Source organism: Ambystoma mexicanum, chromosome 2q (genome assembly GCF_040938575.1).
Source record: "Ambystoma mexicanum isolate Mex_15411 chromosome 2q, UKY_AmexF1_1, whole genome shotgun sequence".
Classification (NCBI taxonomy): Eukaryota; Metazoa; Chordata; class Amphibia; order Caudata; family Ambystomatidae; genus Ambystoma; species Ambystoma mexicanum.
Window position 1 is genome coordinate 596,454,991 of NC_090924.1, and position 22,278 is coordinate 596,477,268.

Sequence of the window (22,278 nt, forward strand, 5' to 3'; positions counted from 1 at the left end):
GGACAGCAAGGCCAACGCTGCAGGCACATAGCGCAAAATGGCAGATCCCCAATCTCTAAGGTACCACGTTCTAATCCGCTCGTAAACCCTCACTCATCACCCGCGCCATCATTGCTTGTTTGTGTTACTATCCACCGTTGGGTTCTTGTGCACCATGGTGTGATCCAACGCACACCCCGCATCTCTGTTCAAGATGCTCAGCAAATACGTATATGAATTCACCAATGAAGAGGTGAACATTTCAATACTGTACCTCAGCCCTTTAAAAAACATATTTACATTTCCAGTGATCAATACACACATCATCATATACTATTCATAGGAGCCTGAAATTCACATTAAACATTTGCGCATTTCTCTACATACTCATGCAAACAGAATTCCTCCTTTCTTCTTCCAGTACTTTATATTTCAATTTAATTTAAGTTCAATAAACCTTGAAGTAAGGAAAGCATGGGGTGTTGAGTAGTATACCATGCAATGAAATGGAAATATCTGCTTACCTCTTTGTTAAACTCGACATCAGTGAATATGCTTTGCTCGTCCTCCTCCCGGTACTCCCCGTCAGACTCTCCCATGGCGATGGGGACAGAGACAGATAATCTCGGGCTGATCATGTAGTCTTCGCTTTCGCTCGGCCAAGACCTGTCTCCGTTTCGAACGATTCCACTGCTCGAAAAGTTTCTCTCCTTCTTGACCTCTCCCTCTTTTCCTGGGTCCCCCATGCCGACATGGTTCTGAACACAGTTGTTCATGACGCCCAGGGTGTGGGAAGTTAGATCTGTCATAGCTTCTCCAGCACTCTTTGGTGGGCAAAACGCATTGCGGAGAAAATTCCAGAGCATGCTTTTTAGAAAGTCAATCCCCTTGTGGATCCGGGCAAAAGCAATCTGAAGATTGTTCATTTCTCCATCCTCGTCAGGTGCTGCTAGGTTGTCAGAACTGAAGGAGCTCAGCAGCAGAGCAAGGAAGAGATTGAGCACCTGAAAGACAATAAAGACACATGAAAACTAATGGTCGCATGGAAATTGTCATTAACCTATCACATTGAAGAAGCTGAAAACCTTCTTCATTATATCTGATTGGCTGAAGCGTACATATAATAAAAGGTTGAAACATGTCTGGGGTTTCATGCAGAAGGGAAGTGACCTATAATTTACGGCTGGACTACCTCTTTGGGGGTGGGACCAAACCCAATGTGCATATGGTCCCTTTCCTTTCTGTAACGGCTTAGTAGGCTGAAAAATGTTGGACTGAAGAGTCTCCCAGAGCAATGGCAGAGGCTATGATGTATTCAGAACCTTCCAGCCATGACATTTTTGTTTCAAAACATAAGCACTAGCAGATTTCAACTTCCAAGAGAAATCAACTGATGTAACGAAAAGTGGTATTGGGCAAGACCCCAAGTGGATTGAGTAAGGGAAACAGCAGCTGTATTAATTAAACTATCCAAGAGCCCCACGGTTACCTATATACAAGTGTTGCCAGGGGGAAAGTAGCTGTTAACTAGGTGACAAAGAATCCCAAATGTTTCTAATTGGCTGTCCAAGCCTTGGCCCTCTCCCACCTGGATGGTGGCAATGCCATTTTAAAAGGTCTTCAGGCTCCTACCCCTGAGATGTGTCCTGCATGGTGCAGCATAACTCATCGAACTCAGCAAATTTGATCACATCACCCTGGACCTCATTGAACTGCACTGGCTCCCGCTGTAAGCCTGTGTCCGCTTCAAATCCTGTTGCATCATCTACAAGACTGCCACCCTGAAGCCCCAAAGCTACTGAGAAGCTCAGCATCTCTGGAGGCCTACGATCCACCAGAAGTCAGGACATGTGCAGACTTAAAAAACACTGTTCAAGAAGGAAAGAACAAGAAGACTGGTCTTCTCTGTCTATGCCCCATCACTCTGGAACCTCCTCTCAGTCAACATCAGACTCGCCCCATCACTTCGACAGTTCAGGAATGAGCTAAAGACATGCTCTTCACTCCGTACCCTAGCTGCGTCTGGGTGACCGGGTCCCCACTGTTTTTCTTGACTGATTGCTTGTAGATCCCTTGCTGCCAAATTGGCCACCCTCCCTCTCCACTGTTGTCAGATCCCTGTTTGTTGTTTCTCTGCTTCCCTCACTGGGTTGCTCCCTTATGATTGCAAAGTGCTCCGCTGCTTCTCAAAGTTAGGTCTGTGCTCAATAAATACAATAATAATAATAATTCCATGGGCAATTTGGTAAGCATTATAAGGCAACACAGTATTAATAGGATACAGTGCAAGAAGGCACATCTTTGAGTGTGACTTTATTGAAGAACTGCCCATGATAGCAATCTCTATAACGCAATATATTCTATTATTCAGCTCCACCGGTCCATTGTAGCGACTGCATTGGCTGATTGACAGGGTGGTTGGTGAAGGGCAAACGGAATACACACAAAGACCACTAATGCAAAATCCAGCCAGAATTCTCTTGCACCATTTCTCACCGGGCCTGCCCACCGGAGCTATATACTGAGTATCTGCTTTCCCTCCAACTGACAGCGGGAGATCCCCAGCCGCAAATAAAGCCTTCTTTCTGATTTCCCATTTTATTTTGTTTAAAGTGTAAAGAAAAGTTTGACACGGTGTTAGTCCAGCTTTAAAATCACACAAGATGCAGGTTGTGATACCTTTCTTAAGACTGAAAATTCCTTGGAGAGATGGAACAAAGCATTCGGTTTTGAAGTCCCGCAGACTTCTTCACTCTGCACCCCATTCATCAAACAGGGATTAGCCAGCAGAATGGCACTCAAATCCCCGTTTTACACGCAAATAATTCCATGAATCAGGGCCTAAGTCTTTTGTATTGCGAACATGAATGCACTGACTTTGCACAGACTTTGCACTGCAAAAATACACTTTGAACAGATCCATGAATCAGGGTTTGTGTCGCCAGTGCAATTTTTCAGCAGTTCAAAGTCACTTCGAACCATGTAAATAATTCAATGCATCGGTCCCTATATGTGAGTGCCTTGCTGTGTTTTATTCCATCTAGGGCTTGAACTGTGTAGATGTATCATTGGGTACACAGTGTATTAATGCCCAAATGTTCATGTGAATTGCTGTGGACAGCTGCAAATTACACCGATCAGTGGGCTAGTGTATCAAGTTTGGCCAAGGCCTTTGTGTGACTGCATGACACAATGGTGAAAGTCGACAAAGTGGGACTACAATTACGGCAGTGTCAAATCTGAAGAGACACTTTTGACCACTGATTGCCCTACTCCCCGCCTACATTTTAAAAGTTGCCTGAGAAACTGGGGCTATATTTTTTTTCAGTATAATTGGCAAACTGTACGAAAAGTTAGTTCGTCATCGGCTTACTGGTTCGACCCATTCGGGTTCGGTTGGAGGACTCATGTCAAGTCTTTGCTAAAGTGATATGTTATAAAATGTTTCCTAAAACATTGGTGATAAAGCATATGCCAGTAAAGTGCCACCTTCTGAGCACCCTAAGCTTACACAAGGGACACCCCTTCCAACGTTAGCGCCCAGCACACATGTTCTGAAAATAAAAGCAAGGCGAGGATGGGACACTTTTCGCAACGAGGTAAATTGTCAAACATGTACACTCACACATGGAAGCCGTCATTGGTCTAGTCTGGGATATTGAATGTTGGAAAGGCATCGGGCTCAGAGATGGCACGGAGAACACAAAATCTATGGCAATATCAACATATTTGCAACCTTCAGGTGGAATGAGACCACGAGACTGTGTACATCAAAATATCCTAACATAAAGTGGCAAATGGGGATTTGTTTTGTATTGGAATTGGAGTGGGTAAACATTTCCCATGAATATGCACTTGCCAACGAGCTGATCTAGGGAGCCCCAACCAATCAAAGGCAGTACGAGGATTATCTTCACGGGAAATTATTTAAAACAGTGGGTTGCAATGGTGCATTTTACAGCACACTTTCTTTGGAAACGGAAACATTGGGTAAAAAGCCACAAAGTTTACGATCGGTTTTGTAGGATAACACGTGAAAAAGACCAATAGATGCCTGGTCACCTACATCACACAGGAGTTTTTTTCAATACATTTTCTCAATTGCGTTGCCCACAATATATGTAGTATTCTGGCAGTGTAGAAACATTCATATATACAGTAGGGCGGACCCTTAATTTTTGGGAATTTTGGGGTCTGTGATATAATAGCATAATACCAATAACACCCACAGGAATCACAGACAACTCCCTTCTTCTGTTCTTGTGTTGCTCTAGGCCAATATTAGCTTGTTCTTGCTGACACTCATGTTCATGAACAGAAAAAACGAAACAACGTTTTTACACGCAACGCTTCTCGGGTTAGTGTGATGATTTCTCTGAGAGGAACTGTTCATGATTTCATTCAACATCTGCAACAATTGTTTTTTGATTGATAGATGAAGTCTTGGGTAGAAGAGAAAGGAGAGTACCTTATGCTAACCCGTGATTAATGTAATGAATTGATGAACTTTACAATGCAATGTATAATGTGATTTATATTTTTAGCAAAAAATACCCTCCATATAGGAGGCGTCCATGAAATGAATAAATACGTGAGAAGTGTTGCATGCAAAAACATTTAGGTATGGGACTGTTTTTCTGTTCCTGAACATGAGTGTCAGCAAGTACAAGCTAATATAGGTCTAGAGCAACAAAAGACCAGGAGAAGTGGGGGGTAGTCTGTGATTCCTGTTTGTGTGAAGTGTAGAAACATTGTCATGTTCGCAGTGTCAATATATGCAGTATCCTCAGATGAGAACATACTCATGTTTGCTTAGAACTTAAAGACAGTAATAATATTATAAGAAACCATGTCCATGATGGCTGCACCATTATCGGTAAGGATCCAAATGTAAAAACACTCCAAGTTGGCTTTGCCCATAATATGACTTAAAACGGTGTACAACTTTAAGAAAACCTGCACATACCCCCTGCAACAATTTAGGAAGTATTCCTGCATACAAACACTCATCATGTTGATTTTTCTAATAATTCCAGTTAAAACATGCCCAAACTTTCTACACCAATATGGCCTCCAACCCCAGGGAAAACACAGATCATGTTCGCTTTGCCCAAAATGGCAGTAAAATAATACTACGCCACTGTTAGAAAAAAAAGGCCATACTAACTACCCCAATGTAGCCCTTTTGCCACGTAATAACACTCATCATGTTTGCATTTCCCATAATGCCAGTAAAAAATAAAAGCTAGGCCACTATAAGAAAACATGCCTTTACTGGCAGCAAAATGCTACCTCTCTCCCAAGTAAATTGGCTTTACCCATAATGGCAGCAACAAAAAAAGAAAAAACAATGTCACTTTAAAGAAACATGCCAATTCTAGCTGAGCCAATATGTACCAGTATTTTGCTCCTTGTTGCCAGTACCAGCATCCCTCATTAGGCATCCACATTCCCCCTTTCATTCACTCGATCTTTCACCTGCATTCATTCACTTGCACATTCACCATTCACCTGCTTTCACCTACCCCGATATTCACCAGCATTCTTTTACTCTCATATTCACTGCTTTCATTCACTCACTAACACATTCACCCACAGTCTTTCACTCGCACCTTCCCAGCCCACATAAACACACTGCACTCACAAATACGTTCCTATAAACAAATATGTGCAAATGTACACATTCACAAACACACACAACTCAAATGCACGCACGCATGAAATGTACACTGTTTGTTTCTAAAAATAATATTTGCTTACATGCAGTGCTTTGCCTCAGTGGCTCGCAGTCTCTGCTTTTACTTTACTTTACTTTAATTTATTTATAATGCACAACCATGAACCCTTAGGGATGAGCGCATGGACATGGAACAATAAACCACAGACAAACAGGGCAGTACAGCGATAAGATGACGTGAATTAGGCCCCAGAGACTGATCAATGGAACAACAGGGTCTTCAGCTCTTTCTTAATGCTAGATAAAGAGGTATGGCTTCGCAATGCCAGTGGCAGCGAGTTCCATGTCATGGGGGCCGTGATGAAAAGGGCTCCTGTCTGTACCTTCTTGGTTCTGCATCTAGTTAGGAACAAGAGGTTCTGATTATTGGACCTGAGATTTCTGCAGCTGGGCTTCTCCCTGATATGATCCTGCAGGTAGGTAGGCATGACCCAAATCTGCATTTAAAGGTAATGACCAGGAGTCTAAATGTGCTTCGTGTTTCAACCGAAAGCCAGTGTAGTGAACGTCTGGCATCAGAGATGTGGGCACGGCGGGTTAGCCCGACAACAACTCTGACTGTGCCATTTTGTACCATTTGGAGTCTATTTATGACTGCTTCACTGACTCCTGTGAGAAGGCTACTGCAGGAATCAATGTTCGCCCCTACTATTGCTCGTGCAATTGATTCTGCGTTGGCCTGTGATATATACGGTTTGAGGTGAGCCAGTAGTTTGACATAGTAGATAGCTGCTGATACCATGCTCCCCACATGAGATTTTATGTTTAGCAGCTGGTCCAGTGTTATGCCAAGGATTTTTAATTTGGGTTGCGGCACAATAGTCACCTCCCCCAGTTGTAAGTTCTTATATGCAGGATCTAGTTTTGCAAGGGTCGCTTGTGTACCCCCGATCATAAGTTCCATCTTCCCTCTATTCAGTGCTATGTTGTTTCTCTATAATACTGAAAGCTCTATTGAGTTGAAGTTCATATTGAGAATGGGAGCCTGTGAGAGGGATAACACACTGAGTGTCATCAGGGTAGTTTGGGAATAGGATAGGATCCCCTCCGTTCCAAGTGATCCAGATGGGACACCTGGTGCATCCGTTAGGCGAGAAGCAGGGGAAGGTGTCGAGCAAACAGCTCTCATTGAGTCCTGGTTCCTGGCTTGGGCACGCAGTAGTAGCAACTCTTGACCCAAGCCTACCTAATCCGTGTGGGGTGCAAGAGCACCTCCTATGCATTTTCCAGGGCACAGTACCCTAGCCAGCATGGTCAATGAGCCATGCAAATCCTGGAAAGCAAAATGCTCTGACCTTTACATGGTTAACTGGGCAAGGACAGCTGTGGCGGTGCACTCCTCGGCTTCAAGCGCAAGCTAAGGGAGCACTCAGGCTTTCACTTAGCTGCCTTTGACCTTTCCTCGATGGGTGACAGGACACCGATCTGCCACCCATTATGGACGAGCCACCCCTGTTACCATTCAAAGAATACCATATTTCAGTAAAACGTGCATATTAAAAATCAATAAACTGCTCAATGTTGGCAAATTGTGAATCCAGTACCACATATTATTGAAAAATAAATTCTGCTAATCATAAGTTATTGATAGGTAGTAATCTTGTGCATTCGCCTTGGGACCAACTCCGTTAGTGACGGTGCGCGGCACAAATACCTTCAACAATTAACATTTAACATTTAACATGAATCCCGCTTTCAGCCAACTAGCCGAACAGGGCATACAAACTGAATTGTGTTTTCCATTTTGGAATTATCAAATAGCAACGCATTCCTGATAGTTTGGATGGACTTTGAGCACTGAAGCCTCTTTCATAGCATTACAGCTAATGAATATATCTTTCATTTTGCATATTCGGTGCAGTTGTAGGCAGTGCCGTGAAACGTATTTGTTATGCGGTCTAAAGGTTTCAAACTATTTAAAAGGCTTCGACTTAACACCACTGGGACTACAGAGATCAATCGAGGCTGTATCACTGTATGTGAAGAAGAACTACATGATGGTTAACATAAATAGGAGCAAAATTATGATTTTGAGAGGCTCTAATTCAAGAAAACATAAATCCTCCTGGAACCTTCATGGGAAAACTATTGAGGTGGTTGTGCAATATTGTTATTTAGGCTTAAAAAAATCCTAACCTACATGATTATGCTGAGATGGGCATCCCCCGTATATGGAGGAAATGGTGTGCAGCCAAACAATATATAGGCAAGAATGGAGGCTCTAATATAAGTGCCTTATTGGAGGTATATAGGGTGAGTATTGTGCCCAGTTTACTGTATGGGTTGACAGCATTGCCTTCTACCCACATTAAGAGGCTTATGCAAACAGAAGGGGAGATTCTGAGAATCATAATAGGTTTGCCTAAGGCAACTCCAGTAGAGGCACTTAGACTAGAGTATGGAGTCACATCTCTGAGCACATGCTGGACTGTCCAAAGAGTGATACTCTGTCTGAAAATGTCAGCTAGTAAATTAAAGACAAATGAACTAAATAGTCTACTGCGGCTGAGAGACAAGTCTACACATAATAATGCATGCCTGGCAGAATGTAGAGTATTTACAATAGACTATCTAGAATATTTAGAAATAATGATAGAATAAGCCCTTGAATGTCCAAATATTGATGTGATATTGAAAAAGAAAGCGAAGATATCGGACAGGATTCGAAACATCGGAAGGCTGTCAAAGGTAAATAGATGTGTTGAATACTCTAAACAAAACTCTGTAGCAGACACCCTCTTCTCATATATCGCAAAACTCTGCTCTATAGCTGTGAAACGATTTATAATAAGATTACGTATTAACTCATTACTGACAAATGAGTATATTGGTTACTGGTGAGGTCTCCCAAACGAGGAATGTCTTTATTCCTTTATTTCGACCCAAGTGGATCATAAAAGTCAAATACAAAAAAGCAACATCATTAACATCACAGGAAGATGATTAGTTTCTATACAACAGGAACTATGCAATTTAAAATATTAAAACATTAAAATATAAATATAAAAGGCCCTATTGAGAGTCCGGTACCAATGATCTCTCACTGGTAAGGCTAAAAATGCAGATCTCTTATTCCAAGCCCGCAACAGAAAGGTCCCAATACAATAAAATGGTAATTCACTTTCTCCCGCCAAACAAAGACACACGACAATTTTAACTGTTCTCACATGGAATTGTTTAAAAAGTGGTATCAACCAGTTTTTACTGATGTTGGCATGGGCTGGACAGAACAGGATAAAGAGTACAGTGCTCTCTTCTTCCTTGGGACAGAAGGGACAAATTACTGGATTACTTGGGTTCTAGATGTGCTTTAGACTAGGCAAGGGTAATATACCCATATGCAAATTCATATATAGGGCCTCCATTAACTTCCACTGCATGCTATTCCAATAGCTTCCGAAGCATGGGCAATTTTCCTGGATAGATAGGGGGCCAAACTAGCTGAGCATATCAGCTTTCCTCTGGACTCTCTTCCCCCATCTTACTGCATTAACCTTTTTGAATAACACTTTAAAATTTGGCTGGGATAGATTCAGGCTGCAGCCAGTAGCCTCCGATCCCCAATGCAACCAGTTCCTTTCTTGTGGCTAGAACCCAAGTTAGATCACGCCCTCCCGGGTGAGTCAAAACATCCCTAAAGACCCTTCTATAGTGATCCAGATTGCCATTTGACCATACTGTAGCCCATAGGCTACAAAACAAAGCCGATGCCCTGTAGGCTCAATTCCCACAAAACCGGAATATTGGGAGCCTTGGCTGGCTGCCCTAATATGGACTTTAAAAAATGAAACTGTGCTACCTGTAGCATGCCTTAATTGCACATGCCCCAGAGCTTGGCTCCATAAAGGGCAGCCTGCCGTACCTGGCTCATGTGAATCTGTACAACGACACTAACCAGGCCTGCCCCGTAGGCCTGCGTAAATCTGAGTACAGCTCCACCACAGTTACTAAATGTAGGCATGCCCCACTTATCTGGTTAGTCCAAGCACAGTTGGCCATCACTCAGACCCGCAGGTAGTCATAGCTCATTACCTACTCGATAATGGCACCCCTCAGACAGACTTTGAGCACCAGGATTTTCCTGGTCCTCTTTTTGCTGAATACCGATGACTGTGTTTTCTGCATGTTTATTGCAAACCCATTTTCCTCACAAAAACGTTCAAAGGTCATCAGTTGTTTGCTTGAATGCAAGGAATGGGGCATCGTTCTGCTCACCCACCAGGCGGTCAATAACCCTGTTAATAAAAAGACAGAACAGGATGGATGTAAATGCACAACCTTGTCTAACAGCCACCTCTATTTTAATTCTTGAGGATGTTTGGCTGCCTGGTGAGTACCTAATTGTTTGCCCCATTATTGCTATAAAGTGACTGTATGCCTCTTAAAATACCGATTGGAAGACCCTTGTTAATGAACGCATTCCACGGTTTCGCTCTGGGTACACTGTCAAACGAGGTCTTCAAGTCCACAAAAACTGCGTATTTATTCATTGATTTTAATGACATGTACTTGGCCAAAATCAACTGGAGCCTCAGTACTTGGTCTACCGCGCTGATACCCTGCTGGAAACCAGCCTGCAGATGATGCAAAGACCCCACCTCCGCGCTCCATGCCATTAAATGCCCATGGACCGCCTTGGCAGACACTTTGCCCCCTATGTCCAGGATGGAGATGGGTCGATAGTTGGCTGGACAGCCACCATCCCTTTTCTTGAATATGGTGACCAGGATTGCTTGGGTACACAAGTAGGGCACCCTGTTGGCTGCCAGTAAAACATTGAAGAACTTGTGCAAATATGGAATCCATATGGCCATCTCTTGCCTGTAACACTCTGATGGGACCATATCTGGGCCTGGCGCTTTACACCTTTCTGCGATAATAGGGCAGCCTCGATATCACTTATGGTCACCACGAGGGGGGCAGTGTACCCCGCCCCAGACACTCCACCGACTGGGCCATGGTCCAGTCGAGGGGTCTGGCTTACTTACTTGTAGAGGCTGCCAAAGTGCTCAACCCAGGTTGCCTCTGGGATACTTCCCATTGCTTGATTCTGGCTGCTGCTCTTCCCTGCTTCTAGAAGGTTCCAGAAACGTCTAGAGTTGCCAGACTTGGTGGCCCGCAAAAGATTGTCCCAGAGTTGATCCGAGTATGCTGCCGTATTTACCTTGAGAAGGTTGCGGTACAGGACCCTTGCAGAGATCAGGGCTGATGGACCCGGCTCCCCCCGACCCGACCCGAACGAGGAATGTATATGCCGGCTATGTGGAAGTGCAATAAAAACCAGTACATATGTTTTAACGGACTGTTGCAAAATGAAAACCTTCTTTGAAAAAGGATGTCGAAATTATTGCACAAATTTAAGATTTATTAACTCTAATCAATTTCGGAATACTCTGTTTAGAGCAGACTCAGTGACTATACCGTCTGCTACTTTTTATGTATGAGAAGGATTTGTAAAATCAGTTGAATGTGTATGAAAGACTACATTAATTAATGTTTTTATGACTATTTAAAATGATAAATTGTTGATTTTTATATGTATTTTTTTAGTTTTAATGAAATATGTGATCAAATACGTAATGGATAAGAATGCTGTATTTATAATGTGTTTAAGGCTTGTTTGAAAGCCAAATTATAAAATGAAGGAAAAAAGAAAAAATACATTTAAAAGGCTTTAGAACCTGACATCAATGTTCTGCCTCGTAAAATGATAATCAATTGTTGCCTGGTATTATGATTTGGATTAAAGTATTATAGGGGAACGTGCTAATGACCTGTCTTTATGGCTGGCACAGAACAAGGAAGATATAGAGTGCCCTTTCTGGAGTTTAAGAATAATTGTGATGTACCAAGATGGCATTTTCAAACAACTATCCAAGATTAGCCATATCGTTCCTTTGAATATTAAAATAAATACCATGAACACAGGGGCCAAGTTAGTCAGTATTGGAGGAGCTTTTTATCCATCAAATTCTGCACTCGCATCCTCCGATGCGGGGTACAGTTGGAGGGATGGGATGGGCTGCGCACCTGATATCTAGACACACTTTGGACTCTAACAACTACTTGGGTGGAGGACTGATACCATGCCTCCATCCATGTAGGTAACCGTTGGGAACCTTTGGCTCTCCAGATGTGGACTACAACTACCATCAGCCCTATCCAGCATGGTCAGTGCTGCAGGTTAATGCAGATGATGGACGCCTATTTGCAGTCACCGACCTTAAAGGCCCCACCACACTAATGGTAGGTTTTCTCGAGTCTGGAGTTTTGGAATGAGGCAATGATGGAAACGCTCATGCTTCCCATTAACATCTGTCACTCTGAAATGCTGTGCAGACCACACTCAGCACTGCACTTTCCCTGGACCATGCCTGCGACATGTGTGACCGGGCACATTGAGAACCGGTGTGGGCTGTTACGTTCCCAACTGCACACCACTGTGAATCTTTGGATGAGGCAGCCACTTCCGCAGCACAATACCAGAACGTGCAAATGGCAGATGCACTACAAATGCGCATGGGAAGGCATTGCTTTTGCAAATGATCACTCCCATAAAAGGTGTGATTTGTTTCCCACTTGCGTGTTAACCTGGCCTCCCCTAAATATTCCTTTCTTTTTCAGAAGCCCCAGCATGTGCATTTACTTCTACAACCTTGATCTATGATCTACTTTGGGTGGATCTGCATGCACCCAATCCATCAGGAACATCACCCTTCACCCTTTTACCTGTCCCACACCTGGTGGACCATCCCCCTGTTTGCTTTATCTGGACGACCCTCTTTCCCCCACCGCTTCACCCCTTCATCTACCCCACCTCTGGTGGATCATCCCCCTGTTTGCATTATCTGGACGACCCTCTTTCCCCCACCGCTTCCCCCCTTCATCTGCCCCACCTGTGGTGGACCATCCCCCTGTTTGCTTTACCTGGACCCTCTTTCCCCCACCGCTTCACCCCTTCATCTGCCCCACATCTGGTGGACCATCCCCCTGTTTGCTTGATCTGGACACTCTTTCCCCCACCGCTTCACCCCTTCATCTGCCCCACCTGTGTTGGACCATCCCCCTTTTTGCTTTACCTGGACCCTCTTTCCCCCACCTCTTCACCCACTCACCTGCTCCACCTCTGGTGGACCATCCCCCTGTTTTCCTTACTTGGACCCTCTTTCTCCCACCTCTTCACCCACTCACCTGCCCCACCTCTGGTGGACCATCCCAATGTTTGCTTTATCTGGACCCTCTTTCTCCCACCTCTTCACCCACTCACCTGCCCCACCTCTGGTGGACCATCCCAATGTTTGATTTATCTGGACCCCCTTTCCCACCTCTTCACCCACTCACCTGCCCCACCTCTGGTGGACCATCCCAATGTTTGCTTTATCTGGACCCTCTTTCCCCTGATGCTTCTTCCCTTCACCTGCCCCACCTCTGGCCACTGCTTCACCCCTTCAGCTGCCCCACCTCTGGTGGACCATCCCCCTGTTTGCTTTATCAGGACCCCCTTACCCCCGCTGCTTCTTCCCTTTTCCTGCCCCACCTCGGGTGGACCATACCCCTTTTTGCTTTATCTGGACCCACTTTCCCCCACCACTTCACTCCTTCACTTTCCCTTTCCTTCCTGCCGGAGGCACAACACAGTTTACTCAGTCCTGGCGCAGCCTGCGGACAGTCATGTGATCTCGGGGAAGTGCCTTTATTCCCCTGTTGTTTTTACAGTCGACTGGAGATTGGGAGAGGTTAATAGCAATTATCATCAAAGTGTGCACTGCTTAGGTACACCCTCATCTACCAAACGAGATTTAATATAAGCCATTATTGAGATAATGTATATTTGTAGCTCATTGCCCAACCTGCAAGGGTCCTCTGGGGACATGCATAGTGGCAGAAATGCTGACATTGCTATTTATGATTAACTGAGGGGAGCGGGAGAATCTTGCCATGTCTGCTGTTTTTCTTTGCATGAAGCCTATTATTTTGCATTTTAAACAACGGCCTCATAAAGTTACTTTCCAAGCAGCACCTGCGAAGCGTGTTCCTCAAGTAACACCTTCCTTCGCAAGCCATTAAATGAGGCATCTCAGAGGGTAAGGATTTGCTTGCCCATTTGGGAGACACAATGTGTGTTTCCTTGTCAGCTTTCTCACGTGAAGCAATCAGGAGGGAGCAGCTTAGAGGGATTCCGGCTTCAACACGGGTGAATCACTCACACTGCAGAGAATGACCACCATGCCAGTCGTGAAAGAGTCACAAGTTCCAAAAATGTTGATTCTCCTTTGCTTGATTAGTTACTCATTAGTGAGTGTTTATTTCACTATTGTTGTATATTAGTACCTGGAGATGGACAATCAGTTTTTATCAATTGATCTGATTGGTCCTTGCTGGGTCATTACCCAGCTGACAAAGACTCACCTGCTGTGCTTCGGCATAGGACAAGCGGAAGAGGAAACAGTGACCAAAGGAGCGGGAAGAGCACGAATGGAGCAGAGGACAAGCGGAAGCGGCAGCAGCCACAGAAGGAGCTGGGAGAGCATGAACCGGGGCAGAGGACAAGCGGAAGAGGCAGCAGCGCCAGAAGGAGCTGGGAGAGCATGAACCGGGGCAGAGGACAAGAGGAAGAGGCAGCAGCGACAGAAGGAACTGGGAGAGCATGAACCGGGGCAGAGGACAAGCGGAAGAGGCAGCAGCGCCAGAAGGAGCTGGGAGAGCATGAACCGGGGCAGAGGACAAGAGGAAGAGGCAGCAGAGACAGAAGGAGCTGGGAGAGCATGAACCGGGGCAGAGGACAAGCGGAAGAGGCAGCAGCGCCAGAAGGAGCTGGGAGAGCATGAACCGGGGCAGAGGACAAGAGGAAGAGGCAGCAGAGACAGAAGGAGCGGGAAGAGCACGAATGGAGCAGAGGACAAGCGGAAGCGGCAGCAGCGACAGAAGGAGCTGGGAGAGCATGAACCGGGGCAGAGGACACGAAGAAGAGGCAGCAGTGACAGAAGGAGATGGGAGAGCATGAACCGGGGCAGAGGACAAGAGGAAGAGGCAGCAGCGACAGAAGGAGCTGAAAGGGCATGAACCGGGGCAGAGGACACGAAGAAGAGGCAGCAGTGACAGAAGGAGCTGGGAGAGCATGAACCGGGGCAGAGGACAAGAGGAAGAGGCAGCAGCGACAGAAGGAGCTGGGAGAGCATGAACTGGGGCAGAGGACAAGAGGAAGAGGCAACAGCGACAGAAGGAGCTGGGAGAGCATGAACCGGGGCATAGGACAAGAGGAAGAGGCAGCAGCGACAGAAGGAGCTGGGAGAGCATGAACCTGACAGAGGACAAGAGGAAGAGGCAACAGCGACAGAAGGAGCTGGGAGAGCATGAACCTGACAGAGGACAAGAGGAAGAGGCAGCAGCGACAGAAGGAGCTGGGAGAGCATGAACCGGGGCAGAGGACAAGAGGAAGAGGCAACAGCGACAGAAGGAGCTGGGAGAGCATGAACCGGGGCATAGGACAAGAGGAAGAGGCAGCAGCGACAGAAGGAGCTGGGAGAGCATGAACCTGGCAGAGGACAAGGGAAAGAGGCAGCAGCGCCAGAAGGAGCTGGGAGAGCACGAATGGAGCAGAGGACAAGCGGAAGCGGCAGCAGCCACAGAAGGAGCTGGAAGGGCATGAACCGGGGCAGAGGACAAGCGGAAGAGGCAGCAGCGCCAGAAGGAGCTGGGAGAGCATGAACCGGGGCAGAGGACAAGAGGAAGAGGCAGCAGAGACAGAAGGAGCTGGGAGAGCATGATCCAGGGCAGAGGACAAGAGGAAGAGGCAGCAGCGCCAGAAGGAGCTGGAAGAGCATGAACCGGGGCAGAGGACAAGAGGAAGAGGCAGCAGCGACAGAAGGAGCTCGGAGAGCATGAACCTGACAGAGGACAAGAGGAAGAGGCGACAGCGACAGAAGGAGCTGGGAGAGCATGAACCGGGGCAGAGGACAAGAGGAAGAGGCAGCAGCGACAGAAGGAGCTGGGAGAGCATGAACCGGGGCAGAGGACAAGAGGAAGAGGCAGCAGCGACAGAAGGAGCTGGAAGAGCATGAACCCGGGGCAGAGGACAAGAGGAAGAGGCAGCAGCGACAGAAGGAGCTGGGAGAGCATGAACCGGGGCAGAGGACAAGAGGAAGAGGCAGCAGCGACAGAAGGAGCTGGGAGAGCATGAACCGGGGCAGAGGACAAGAGGAAGGGGCAGCAGCGACAGAAGGAGCTGGGAGAGCATGAACCTGACAGAGGACAAGAGGAAGAGGCGGCAGCGACAGAAGGAGCTGGGAGAGCATGAACCGGGGCATAGGACAAAAGGAAGAGGCAGCAGCGACAGAAGGAGCTGGGAGAGCATGAACCTGGCAGAGGACAAGAGGAAGAGGCAGCAGTGACAGAAGAAGCTGGGAGAGCATGAACTGGGGCAGAGGACAAGAGGAAGAGGCAGCAGCGACAGAAAGAGCTGGGAGAGCATGATCTGGGGCAGAGGACAAGAGGAAGAGGCAGGCAGCAGCGACAGAAGGAGCTGGGAGAGCATGAACCGGGGCAGAGGACAAGAGGAAGAGGCAGCAGCGACAGAAGGAGCTTGAAGAGCATGAACCCGGGGCAGAGGACAAGAGGAAGAGGCAGCAGCGACAAAAGGAGCTGGGAGAGCATGAACCTGGCAGAGGACAAGAGGAAGAGGCAGCAGCGACAGAAGGAGCTGGGAGAGCATGAACCTGGCAGAGGACAAGAGGAAGAGGCAGCAGCGACAGAAGGAGCTGGAAGAGCATGAACCGGGGCAGAGGACAAGAGGAAGAGGCAGCAGCGACAGAAGGAGCTGGGAGAGCATGAACCGGGCAGAGGACAAGAGGAAGAGGCAGCAGCGACAGAAGGAGCTGGCAGAGCATGAACCGGGCAGAGGACAAGAGGAAGAGGCAGCGGCGACAGAAGGAGCTAGGAGGGCACAAACTGGGCAAGCGGAAGAGGCCGAAGCAACAGAAGAGGCAGCAGGCACAGCAAGGTAGAGAATAGAAAACGGCTGGTGAGCTCTAACGGATGGCGAAGCAGGGAGAGTGGTGGGACAAAAGGTGGGGTCATTACATACAATGCGAAGTGGGACAGGCCATATCGTCTGCAGATAAGGAAAAACGGGGTGGTGGACAGGAACACAAACTGGATGAACAGTACTCAGGAACACAAGAGCTAAACACCCCCAAAGGTGAAGAGACTGGTCATTACCTCTGCATGGATGGCCACTGATTAGAGTGGTGGCATACCATTTCAGAATTTTGGAAGAGGGGGATTAATCTAAGTAGCCAATGAAAATGCTGCTACTTGAATCTATAGAGGGCACAGTGTTAATGCGTCTGATTGATTGGGCGGTGCATGAAGACCTCTTATATGTTCAGGCCATCACTGGTTCTTTGCATAGATCTCAGCTACACCATGGCAGCCGTGCCTCTCGTGGGCCACTGGACAGATTGCATCCTCTGGAAAGAGCGAAAGAAAATGTTTGTGCCATTATATCCGAGAATGAGCAGCAATTATGGACTGGAGAAAAAGCAACAAAAAGTTATTTATTGGCCTTCTCTTGATGCTTTCAAGGATTTCCAAAACTACTTGAGCAGATACGCTATCATTATGGTTGAATAAATAAAGATTTTTGCTATCGATGTGCATGTCCTTGAGTGCTTTGTCGAGCTAGCAGTCTTTGAAAGGGAACCCGCAAGGTCAATTCGCTTCAGCGCTATGAATTTAAGGGAAATGTTCCTTCTGTGCACCCTTTTGTACCCGAGGTGAATAGCAGCCCTCTAAAGCGATATGGCCCGTGACACGCTGCATGCTTCCCAATGGCATTGCCCTCTCTGGTGGGGCCACCGCGCTTATCTTTGCGCGCATTTGCGACCATGTAAAATGGAGGGAAACTAGACACCTGGGGCCAGATTACAGAAGCTTTGCACCGGATCAAGTGCAGTTTGCACGGTATTTGCACTATAGCAACAATTGACTTTGTGCAAATAACCTGTGCTTTCAATGCATTTTTGCACCTGTGCAAAGTTTTCCCATGTGCTAGGACTATTCTTTATTAGCATTAGGGCAAACTTTGCCCCATGTCAAACTTTCTCAGAAACACTATGCTTTTTGCACTGAAGCAATTTTTGAAAGCGTGCTAATAGGCGCAAAATTGCACTTGCACAAGTGCAATGTTTCTGCAATACAGCCCCAAGAGGTTAGCCGCGTAAAGCACTCTTGAACAAATGTGCTGGTAGGAAGCACTGTGTGGGTTGGTTATGGGGCATCCCAGGAACTCTGCAGCAAACAGACAGAATAGAGCAGGTGATGATAAGAGCTGTGTTTGGAGAACCCCCGATTTAGCTAGCACCCGTATTTGTGTCAGCATTGAAATCGCTCAACCTCATCATGCTGGTCAGATAGTCCAGCGTGTTTAGCAGCCGCTTCAGAAATCTGTGCGTAAGCAGAGCTTCCTCAGCTATTCCTCCTCCCAAGGGTGAGGGGCGCACTCTGGTTCCCAGCACATGCGGCCTCTTACATTCCAGATGGTATTCTCCTCCAAACACGTTTGAGCCTAATACAAGATTGTTGCTGCAAGGAATTCTGGTAGCTGTAGTCCATGCGGGCAACCAGGAACCAGAGTCCCAAAACGAGAGATTAACCAGCAACACCTGAATTGACTGATGAGCGCAAGAGAGACAAAAGCGCTTGGAGGACAACACCCCCTGGACTGAGAGAGGCTGAATTTGCTGTGAACCCAAGCATGCCCCTAACCCCTGTTGTGTGCAAATATATGGATTACTGTGAACATTCCGAATAAAAAAACGGATGGAAAAATGACCTGATTTTTATGACCAAAAAACGAAAATTACTTTTTGCTTTTTCTACTTTAAAAAAAATGTGGGGGGAGACCCCCAACAACCTCCTTCACCCCTCCTACCCTAACGTATAGCCTTCCCCCACCTATTATTTACTATACATATAAAAAAATACCTACCTTTGTCGGTTAAAAAATTCGGTAATGTCTCCTTCTGGTTTTTTGTATTCGTTTTTTTCTGCGGATTCTCAAATGTACATATATGTATATAGTGCAAACAGCAGGCGCATCATGCTCTGAGAGAGAGTGACCACTTACACACAGCAATGTTACTTAAAAAAAATAAAAAATAAAGCCGGTTTCATGAAATATCAAAAGAGATGTGTACACTTAGGCAAGCACCTGATTATGATTTATGTAGAAGTTTTAGTGGAGCAAATCACATTTTATTATTACAAAGCCCAAGGGTGCACAGGCACCACTAATCTAAAGGGCTATGTGCGCCTCTACCATATGCTGAGAAACCCAGTGGGGGCGGAACCATGCGGTTTGCAAAAGATGTGCATTTAATGTACTAAACCCAATACTTCAATGCTCCAACCTAATAATGTTTCAGCAGAACAGGAGTGGGTGGGCTGGGGCTTCTGCAATTACCACTAGTGGGGCCTAGTGCATGCACTTAGCGATCCCAGGCCCTCATTCATCATAATTGAAGGAGATGGGCTTAGGATGTGCAACCAGGCTCAGTTATCCAAAGCTTCATCAGCTCAATTGTACAACAAAACCAATGCAGGGCTGTTTATCGCCCACCGCTGATGTGTCCAAGGTCACACATGCGCTAATGTCGCGATGCGCTCTGGAGTTTTATTTATTTATTAAGAACTCAGGCTGCTTAGGCAATGCAGAGCACTGTGTTGCACAGTCAACTGAAAGGGTAATATTTTAGGGAGGGATAATCCAACTGAATGCGGGAAGAGACCGCCGCACCCCCCCCACCTTCTCCCATCCCATATTCCTCTGTCGGGAAGCCTGTCTGAACGAAACAGTTTCCTGGAGTTTCATGAGGCGCTTTAAGTTGGGTTGGGCCCTCAAGCTTAAGGTCAGCACAATCCAGAGTATTGACTTCTGAACTCCCAAGGACAAGTCTCCGTGTTTTGTCTCTTTAACACTCATTGGTTAATTTCATGTGTGCATGGACAATGCAGGATCCTTGAAGATGTGTAGTGGGGAAACAGTGGGAGTAGGCAGGCTAGGCGATTGCTCTAATAGCTCGTAAGCATGGTGTGCAATATCCACATAATAGGTATATTTTTTGCATCCCAGTGGCCATCATTAATTCAAAAGTGTACATCCATTACTTCCACAGTTTATGAGTCTCCCAAGTGGGAGTGAGTACACCCTAAAGGGAGTCTCTTGCTATCTGTGCCTAAAGAACTATGAAACACCTCAATGCTGATGGCCAAGAAGCGTAACCTGTACAAGAATCTGCCTGTACAACAGCGGATAGAGTTCAAGATCTTGTGCCTTATCGTCAAATGTATTCATGGGCTTGCCCCCATGTGCCTAACATCTAAGATTCTGCCTTACCGATGAACTCGCACTTTACAATCACATGGCCAGGAACTTTTAACAGTTCCCTCCTCTCGAACATCTGCTTGGGGAGATCGATGGGTTTCCTCTCTGGGCCCCCGAGTCTGGAATTCTCTCCCGCAACATCTGTGTGAAATCCATTCTCTACCCAGTTTTCGAAAGTCCTTAAAAACGTATCTGGAAAGCTGTCCATGTTCCTGCCAAATTAAATGTACACCTGCGCCGAGATGCAGTGTTGTTAGGTTCCATCTGGGATATGCGTATTAGAAATATACACATGTAATAAATATATATAATATTCAATTAAAAGCTTTGTTAAAGTGACGTTATGGTTACAAGTAAAACCGAAAAACCTCAAAAAGTCGCCAGTTATGGTAAACTAAGCAACTATAACTCGCACCATCACCATGCACTGCTAAGACTAACACCAAGGACATCAAAGATGACATCACAAATGTAATTGATGATATCACTGATGACATCACATATCTGGGCCACTTGTTTTGGTTCACTGACATATCTAAGCCAGGTGGTTTTGTTCACTGACAGTCAGAATATTAAAATTCAATAGATGCTATATATCTAGACGTTAACCATGTCATATGTTCTTAAATTACTTTCCTTAGGGTTTGGTCTCAGCACATGGTGCAAATACATGGGGCAATAAGCAGGCCTCAAACACACAATTTGTATACATGAAGATAAACTTTAATGTTATTAACATTTAGTGATGCGGTTTCTTTCTTCCTTACTTTAGTTTCCCTGTATGTGCCTCTGAATTGTATGCATTGTGGGTCTTAATATGTATTGTTTGTACTATCACAAGTATGTAGTAAGTCTTGCATTGTTAGCTAGTTATTACATGTTTAACATTACTCAAAACTCTGATAAGGTAGCATTCATTACTTTACTATCCAAAATTACAAGATTATAAATGTACTTCTATTGTGCATGCTGCAGTCCTTGCCTATGTTTATGTATATTTAGGTTCCAGTATTAACAAAAACACTGCAATACAACGTTGTTTCGATGAGTACATTCTTGAATAGATTAAGTAGTTCATGATAGGTCTCCCGATCACCCCTGACATCTTGGTACCAACATTATAAATACAACCCCCTGTAGGCACTTTTCATCAAAATGTATTGCACATGTGATATCAACAGTGATTTCATCTTTGATGTGCTGGGTGATAGTCTTATCAGTGCACGGTGGTGGCGCGAATTTCTGAGGTTTTTCAGTTTTACTTGTAATCATAACGTCCCTTTAACAAAGTTTTTTCATTGAATGTCATAGGTTTTAATTAGTGCAACTTAACCATAACGTACCCTTTAACAACATTTTTGTTCAGTGAATTTCATGGGTTTTTACCAGTTTATGTTATTTTCCTCGACTTAATAATATCATACTTACCCCAATATAGAAACATTTATGTCCAATTTACAAAGTTTCAACTTGAAACTCTGCCATTTCCCACCTTCAAGCATAATTTTTAACACTTCTATACCCTTTTTGCAACTTTTTCCACAGTTTTGCATCCGTCGAAGTCCGGGAACGTCTGACATCATTACGGACCTTCCAGACCGAGCTACGTGGCCATGCGCTCACGCGCAGCCTGATGACGTATCCACAAACCCGTCCACACTTCGCGATCGGGTCTGTGCTTTGAGGACAGTTCAGAACTGCATTTTTTACTGATCTAGGAACTTTCAAGCTTACAATGTACCCTGGCACAGCTCCTACACCCATTCTTACTCATTATCCATTAACAATTTAGTACAAACCACATACTTTGAAGAATATTAGCAAAACTGCTATTTATCTTAAAAATGACATCAGCTATTGCCATCCCTCCTCCCCAAGAGCCACCACCACCACCAGCTGGAGGACCTACACAACAAATAAAGCACAATACTTCCAAAGACAATGAAGAGGACCAAGAAGATGAGGTAGAGGAAGTGCCTACCTCTAGCGCCCAGAGAGAATCATGGCTGTGGAAGTTCTTTACCACTGTTGGGAATGTACAAAAGGCTGAAGCTACCAAAGTGAAATGCACTGCAATCGTGGACTTCCTGGACAGTACTCCTACTGGACCACCTCCATGCGCCGCCACGCAAAATCCAACCACCGCAATGCTCTCAGAAAGGTTGTTCCTTTCTTAGTA

General features: G+C 45.6%; 1 protein-coding gene across 6 annotated transcripts in view; it reads right to left on the reverse strand.

The window, feature by feature from the left end:
• Positions 1–22,278, reverse strand: part of LOC138569611 (sodium channel protein type 5 subunit alpha-like) — a 1,199,462-nt gene that overhangs the window by 330,623 nt on the left and 846,561 nt on the right. For all 6 annotated transcript variants that reach the window (XM_069647738.1, XM_069647737.1, XM_069647740.1 and 3 more), the window contains exon 17: positions 504–983. In XM_069647738.1, coding sequence (XP_069503839.1) covers positions 504–983 — 480 coding nt within the window. The remainder of the gene's footprint in view (positions 1–503; positions 984–22,278) is intronic.